Source organism: Drosophila montana, unplaced genomic scaffold (assembly GCF_035044405.1).
Source record: "Drosophila montana isolate Dmon_TW-CO22-7 unplaced genomic scaffold, ASM3504440v1 contig_3200_1, whole genome shotgun sequence".
In the NCBI taxonomy this organism is placed as follows: domain Eukaryota; kingdom Metazoa; phylum Arthropoda; class Insecta; order Diptera; family Drosophilidae; genus Drosophila; species Drosophila montana.
In genome coordinates, this window is record NW_026998080.1 from 3,528,409 (window position 1) to 3,534,821 (window position 6,413).

A 6,413-nucleotide genomic window follows, 5' to 3' on the forward strand; every position below is an offset into this window, starting at 1 on the left:
TGTATAAATCAAAAATAAAAATTCAGTCGAGCGTGAAGGGAATAATGCGTCGCTTGCGTTGTTAGCAGTGTTAGAAAAGTTGTTCATTAAGTGAACTAGTTCCAACTTCTCTTGTTCTACTGTTCACGGCGAACAACCCAACACTGCTGGAGTGGGAAATAAATAAATAAATAAATATAAATAGTCGTCAAGTAAACCGTCTATTTAGCAAAGGAAACAAGCAATCGATGTGCATTAAAATGCGGATGCCATAAAAAATGACGATTGTGCGTCGATCGGAACGCAATTACCCAATGCTGTTCCTGCAGGTGTGTAGCGAAAATTCTAACCAGACACAGACCCAGGCCCAACCCACTTTTTGGGTTAGTGGTGGGCGTTGTCACCCCGTCTGTCACAAGGCTGTGCTCGTTCTCTTCGCTAACAATTCCATTGTGCTGCATTTGTCATTAGCAATAACAATGGTCTTTATGTACATATGTGTGGCCTAATCGCATAATTCGAATTCCTTATTGCAGAAATGTGCTTGTTAGTCTAGTGCATTGATATTAATCCAAAGAACCCCCAGGGTCATATGCATTTTACCAACACAAAGTCAACATCACCAACTAATTGTCATACCCTCTTGACTAACTGATCAATCCAAAAATGGACGAAGACATTATGAACGCAGTAGAATCTCTTTTCGGAAAGGATGTCAAAATTGTAGACTGCGAGACATCGTCGTCTGTGCAGCAAGAAGAGGTGCTGCTGATTAACGGCGTGCCGGTCAAATTGGACGGCCTGCCGGCAGATGATGCAAGTGCCATTAAGAGCGCGCTTCTCGATGGCCAGATGCCGGCAGTGGAGCACCTGAATCAGCTGCTGTTTCGTGCTGGGCTAGCGCAACAGCCCATAGAAGTGGAAACATCGCTAACGGTGAAGTCCTCGCTGACCACCACCGAGGAGGTGTTGGTTTCACGTAACGGGCAGGTCCTCGACGAGAGAACCGTCGAAACCAAAGAGCACTTTAACCATCAGTCACACCAGAAGGAGATCTGGCAGCCAGTTAGACAGCAGAACGCATTAGCGCGTGCGACGCCAGAGAACGCACTCAAGTATCGCACAAATTCGAATTCCACGTTTTCTTCACAGGCAACAGGCGATGGGGAACCCAATAGATCTGGAGACCAACTGGGTCGTCAGTTAAATCAAACATTTTCGAATGCCTCACTCATGTCGAGCAGCTCTGCCATAAGCGGCTCGGATCAGGTGATTGGCTCCACCTCCAATGTGTCTACGGCGACAACGCTGGGCGAGAAGAGTTCGAATATAAGCAGCTGCGACTCGGGCCACGACGGCCTCTTCCACAGCGTCTCGATGAGCGCGCCCTACACAAAAGCCAATGCCCGCGATCCTCAGACGGATTCCATGTACTGTGACATTCCCAGCTCGGCAGATGAAGCTGATGCGGTGTCAGTCGCCTTGCTGGTAATATCCTGACAACAATAATTAGCCATCAATTTTAATCGCATTGCCTTGCAGAGCACGCACTTGCAGATCACAGAGTCATGTGACTCAGTCAACGATTGCCAAACGCCGCCAGCTTATGCCAAAGACTTGCCAGCCGCTGGTGATCTCGGCACGCTAGTAACGCTCCTGGTCAGCTGCAAAAATGAGGACGTAGAGTTTGAATTTCTACTATGTGCGCGTTTGCTTGTACCCGTTCAAGAGCTGCTGTCAAAGATTATTCAAGAGTGCCACGGACAAGAGGAGCAGCTGCTGCGTCTGCTCGATCACTGGCTGCGCATATGTCCTAACGATTTTCGCAATGAGACACTGCTTCAAGAACTGCGCAAGCACAGCGGCAGCAAAGCATTAAGTGCTTTTCTTGATCGCATTTCCGACTCAATAGACCGTCTGGATGCAGGTCAGCGCTCACAGCTGCAGTATTTGCTGGTTAAACAGGCCTCGGCCAGTTCCTTAGGGCGACAGAGCAGTATTAAATCGCTAAAACGGTTCGCTGCTAATGTCTACAAAACGGATAATGTGCTGAGCAAGTGCAGCAGCGCCTTCGAACTGGCACATCAGCTGTACGCCGTCGAGTACGCGTACCTCTCGCAGATACGTCTAGAGGAGTTTATCGAGCTGATTAACACCGGAGTGTTTAAGACTTGCATGTCGCAAACCAAGGCAAGCACGTTAGGTTCCAGCTGCACCTCAGCAAAGCAACCCGAGGTTAGCATCGCAGCCTATGTCCAGTGGTTCAACCAACTCTGCAACTTGACTGCCACGGAAATACTTAAGGTGAGTGAGTCGAGCACAAGCCCAGTCTTATTTATTAACACACATCACATCAAAAGGCTGGCAAAAAGTCTCAGCGCGTGCAGATGGTTGAGTTCTGGATTGACACCGCTTTGGAATGCTTCAACACGGGCAACTTTAACAGTCTGATGGCTATTTTGACGGCTCTAAATATGACTGCCATATCGCGGCTCAAAAAAACTGTAAGGCTGACCTAAAAACTTTTCAACTTGATAATTAAGTGTTTTTCTTGCAGTGGTCAAAGGTGCAGACAACCAAATTTGAGGGCTTGGAACATCAAATGGATCCCAGCTCCAATTTTCATAATTACCGATCGACCATGAAAGCGGCCATTTGGCGCTCCGAACGCGAAGCGGCTAATAAAATCGAGCGTGCCATTATACCGTTCTTCTCGCTCTTTCTTAAGGATTTCTACTCCATTCACGAGAATCACAATACCAGGCGAGCATCCTACCAGCAATTTATTATTATTTACCTCTAACTATTTAATGTTTTCAGACTCGCCAACGGATTCTTCAACTTTGAGAAGTGCACACTTCTTGGCACACAGTTGCGCAACTTTTATAAATGCCAGCAGCTAGATTGTCCGTATGAGCAAGTGTCCCATGTCGTGGCCTATTTGCAAAAGGCAGAAGTTTTCACTGAGGAGGTTCTTATGAAATCTTCCTATGAATGCGAGTCTCCGACTGGCGCTGGCGAGAAAGAACACTACAAAGCGCTAAAAGCTGCAAAATAATCGAACACATTAATTTGAATTATTCAATAAGACGACAATTTTTGGCGATAATCGAATCTAGCCTCGCACAAACTTCCGCAGAGTTTGTACACATTTTTTTGTTGATACTTCCATGTTTACATTTGCATTTGCATCGCAATAACGATAATAACTTTACACTATAATCGCAATCGTATTTGTTAATTTGTACTTAAGTCTGTAGCGTACATACAAACATATTCAACTGATTCTAAGCAATTGGTTGGCATGTAATTTAAAGCTCCAATAAATTTACATATAATCTAAAACAGTTGTTTTATACCTAAGGAAATTTTCGGGGATTTAAAAAATTCCTTTTTAAAATCCTTTCCAGTGGTTGTAAATTTTTTAGTGCTGGGCCGTTTGATGATATTTATTAGAGTACGGAAATAATCCAAGAGCTCCTCTAATACTCTCACCAACCTACAATTCTTGCAAACACACATGAATTTAAGAAATCTAAATATAACTACATACAAAAACTACTGCATAGATAATTTTAAGTCTCTGAGTATTTGTTCTTTTATTAACGTATGGTAGCAAACTTTTGAAAGTCAACTGTTCCGAACTTGCCAAACAGCTCCAGGGGATAGTGTTTGCCCTCGCCTCCACAGGGGGCGTGGACTCGAATTTGACGCATGTGAGTGTCGCGGCCATTCTGATGATTTGAAATTACGGCGATTTGCAGCATAAAGGTGCGCAGCGACTTGACGTTGCCGTCCTTAATGGGTATTTGCACCCAGCCATTTGGCTCGGTCAGATCGATAACTTGAAGCTCCTGAAGATCATTGAAGTTTGTGCCGGAGCGTATGGAGATCCGCGATGGCGTATAGCTCTCGTCCAGCTTGTAGTCGGTATATATGTAGATCTGGCTGATGTTGGTGCGCTTGTGGAATTGTATATTGACCAAGTGCGGTAATTGGCCGTCGGATTGCCAGTAAGTGTCCATTATATTGTCCCGCAAACGTTCAACGCCAAAGCCTGTTCAGTAGCAATTTTGTTTAAGTGGAGCTCTTGTTTGTTTTCTCCGCGAGATCCTACCTGGTTTGCAGGAGGACAAGCTCCAAACAGCCTGCGAGCCTACTTCACGCACATAGCCCAGTCGTTCTTCCGCAAGTGGATCCTCTTCGCTAGTAACAGCTGGCTTGGCTGTGGACTCTTCATCTAGAGTAGCCGCCATATTTCAAGCAGAATAATTTAACATAAGTAAACAAAGTCGCAAAAATTATATTCAACTATTTATGCTTGACATTTTGCCAGCCAGTTCTTTTTGCCACAGTTTCTAACACTGGCTGGCAAAACAAGCACAGCTGTGAGCACAGTCAACAAACGGCTCGCAAACGTTTTCCAACACTCACACAACAACGCACATGTGCATTGCAGTAGCATAAGGAAAACAAACTTAATTATGGTGCGAAAACTGAAATACCATGAGCAAAAATTGCTCAAGAAGGTAGATTTCATCACATGGAAAGTCGATAACAGCAGTAAAGAGAATAAAATCCTACGCCGCTACCATATACAAAAGCGTGAGGACTACACAAAGTTTGTATCCAGTACGGCGATGCCTGCAAAATATTGATATTAAAAAAGCGATTTGTTTTTTGAACAGGTATAACAAATTGTCGCGGGAAGTTAGAGAACTCACTGAAAAAATAGCCAGACTAGATGGAACGGATCCTTTCAAGGGAGAGGCAATTGCAATGCTTATGAACAAACTGCATGCGTTGGGTGTTGCCAACGATCACATCACCTTGGAGACCGCCAGCAAAATGTCGGCAAGCAACTTTTGTCGTCGCCGCTTACCCGTCGTGATGGTCAGACGTGAGTACAAATTACGTGTTATACTTATACTTGATTTGAACTTATCAAAAAATGTCTTTTAGTGAGAATGTCGGAGAGCCTTAAACATGCCACCGACCTCGTCGAGCAGGGCCATGTTCGTGTGGGTCCAGAAATGGTTAAGGATCCGGCCTTTCTAGTTTCCCGTAACTTGGAAGATTTTGTCACCTGGGTAGATGGCTCCAAAATTAAAGAGCATGTGCTTCGTTATAATGACATGCGCGATGATTTCCAAATGTAGACGACGATTATGTTTCAATTAAACTCTTTTTTAGATTTATTATAGAATTATTTTATTTTTTAATATTATGATTTGTGTGCACCAATTAGGAAGTAGGTGCAATATATGACCACTTGTAATTGGAGCGCCAAACGGATAAAATAATTCTTTAAAAACAGGCATAGGAAATGCATGCTTAATTATTGGTTGACTTTTTAAACATTTAAAGCTCTAACTCAATTGGGCAAGGCTATAGAGAAAATCCAGCTTAGCGCTTACACAGAACGACTCGGCAGATCGTCTCGTTCGGGAATTACATTATGGGACGCAGATGCTTCCGTCTGTCAGCAACATTAATTCTCACAAAACCATTATTCCACTTTTAAGTATTTTCAATGGGTTCAAACAAAAAAGAAAAACATTTGTAACCGTAATTTGTTAAATTATCATTTTTAATAACTTTATTACATTTCATATAATAATGTTTAGATCGCATTAATATAATTCATTATATTGGAGCCTTTCACGCCAAGGGCGCAACAGCGCCGACACTGATAAATATAGTACATACATATATAAACTTGTTTATCAATCAACCCTCGTATTCTCCCCATGCTACATGCCCGAGGCCGCATAAAATTCCTTCTAATTATGGCGGTACACAGCATATGCCTTATTAGTTTCTTCTCACTTACATAGTTAATTAGTACGATTATCGATACAAATTATAAAAGAGCCATTCGAAAATATTTAAAAGAAATACAACAAAACCAAATCAAATCATAATAAAGAAACGAGTGTAAAAAACTTGCTTTTTATTTATGTTTGCAAATGTCAATAAAAAAAACAGGTTGAGTGTCATTAGGGACTAAGGTGCACGGTTGAGCGGTCTAAATAGTGTAGAGGTTTTAAAACAGAGGATAGACAATAATTGTTTATAGTTATGTTGATGGCAGTTATACGCTAACAATTTGAAATATCCTTTTCGAGGGCCCGACCGCTGCGGACAAGGGCGTGAAAAGCCAATCCAAAAGATATTTAAAATACATTTAAGAAACGACTTAAAAAGAGGCTTTGAAGATAATCGATTTGTGTAATACAATTTACGAATTTTAGAGTCCGACTGCGTTGCCATTGGAGCATCTGACTTTGTAATGAAATACATAACTGTGTGTGTGCATTTATTTATGTAAATTCAACACGATTAGCATTTCCATTGAGTTTGTACAACAAAGACAGCTTAAGGTGTCAGCCAGTTAAGTCTTTTTTTTTTTCATTTTGTTGCATAGGTATATG

The 6,413-nt window shown here is 42.4% G+C and overlaps 3 protein-coding genes across 4 annotated transcripts; 2 read left to right on the top strand and 1 right to left on the bottom strand.

Annotated features, from left to right (window-relative positions):
- The first annotated feature begins 129 nt into the window (after nucleotides 1–129).
- On the top strand, nucleotides 130–3,324 carry LOC135431877 (ras-GEF domain-containing family member 1C). 2 transcript variants are annotated; one of them, XM_064687226.1, is made up of 6 exons: nucleotides 130–308; nucleotides 1,132–1,467; nucleotides 1,522–2,283; nucleotides 2,340–2,483; nucleotides 2,537–2,742; nucleotides 2,800–3,324. In XM_064687226.1, the coding sequence occupies exons 1-6, from the start codon at nucleotides 258–260 to the stop codon at nucleotides 3,035–3,037; spliced, it is 1,737 nt and encodes a 578-aa protein (XP_064543296.1). In that variant the 5' UTR covers nucleotides 130–257; the 3' UTR covers nucleotides 3,038–3,324. The 2 variants fall into 2 exon arrangements, with proteins under 2 accessions (XP_064543296.1, XP_064543295.1); XM_064687225.1 differs by having other exon boundaries at nucleotides 149–308; nucleotides 516–1,467.
- A 225-nt stretch (nucleotides 3,325–3,549) lies between these two features.
- Nucleotides 3,550–4,334, bottom strand: APC10 (anaphase-promoting complex subunit 10). The gene is made up of 2 exons (XM_064687227.1): nucleotides 4,097–4,334; nucleotides 3,550–4,036 (listed from the first exon to the last, which is right to left on the bottom strand). The coding sequence occupies exons 1-2, from the start codon at nucleotides 4,233–4,235 to the stop codon at nucleotides 3,582–3,584; spliced, it is 594 nt and encodes a 197-aa protein (XP_064543297.1). The 5' UTR covers nucleotides 4,236–4,334; the 3' UTR covers nucleotides 3,550–3,581.
- Nucleotides 4,335–4,394: 60 nt separating this feature from the next.
- Nucleotides 4,395–5,185, top strand: LOC135431880 (U3 small nucleolar ribonucleoprotein protein IMP3). The gene is made up of 3 exons (XM_064687228.1): nucleotides 4,395–4,600; nucleotides 4,668–4,879; nucleotides 4,942–5,185. The coding sequence occupies exons 1-3, from the start codon at nucleotides 4,464–4,466 to the stop codon at nucleotides 5,136–5,138; spliced, it is 546 nt and encodes a 181-aa protein (XP_064543298.1). The 5' UTR covers nucleotides 4,395–4,463; the 3' UTR covers nucleotides 5,139–5,185.
- Nucleotides 5,186–6,413: the final 1,228 nt, after the last annotated feature.

Bases quoted from the DNA above. Each gene is read 5' to 3' on its own strand.
- LOC135431877 (XM_064687225.1), top strand. From the start codon at position 646: ATGGACGAAGACATTATGAACGCAGTAGAATCTCTTTTCGGAAAGGAT. The intron at 2,484-2,536 runs GTAAGGCTGACC...TTTTTCTTGCAG, and splicing joins TATCGCGGCTCAAAAAAACT to TGGTCAAAGGTGCAGACAAC. The intron at 2,743-2,799 runs GCGAGCATCCTA...TAATGTTTTCAG, and splicing joins CACGAGAATCACAATACCAG to ACTCGCCAACGGATTCTTCA.
- APC10 (XM_064687227.1), bottom strand. From the start codon at position 4,235: ATGGCGGCTACTCTAGATGAAGAGTCCACAGCCAAGCCAGCTGTTACT. The intron at 4,037-4,096 runs GTAGGATCTCGC...GCTACTGAACAG, and splicing joins CTTGTCCTCCTGCAAACCAG to GCTTTGGCGTTGAACGTTTG.
- LOC135431880 (XM_064687228.1), top strand. From the start codon at position 4,464: ATGGTGCGAAAACTGAAATACCATGAGCAAAAATTGCTCAAGAAGGTA. The intron at 4,601-4,667 runs GTTTGTATCCAG...TTTTTTGAACAG, and splicing joins AAGCGTGAGGACTACACAAA to GTATAACAAATTGTCGCGGG. The intron at 4,880-4,941 runs GTGAGTACAAAT...AATGTCTTTTAG, and splicing joins ACCCGTCGTGATGGTCAGAC to TGAGAATGTCGGAGAGCCTT.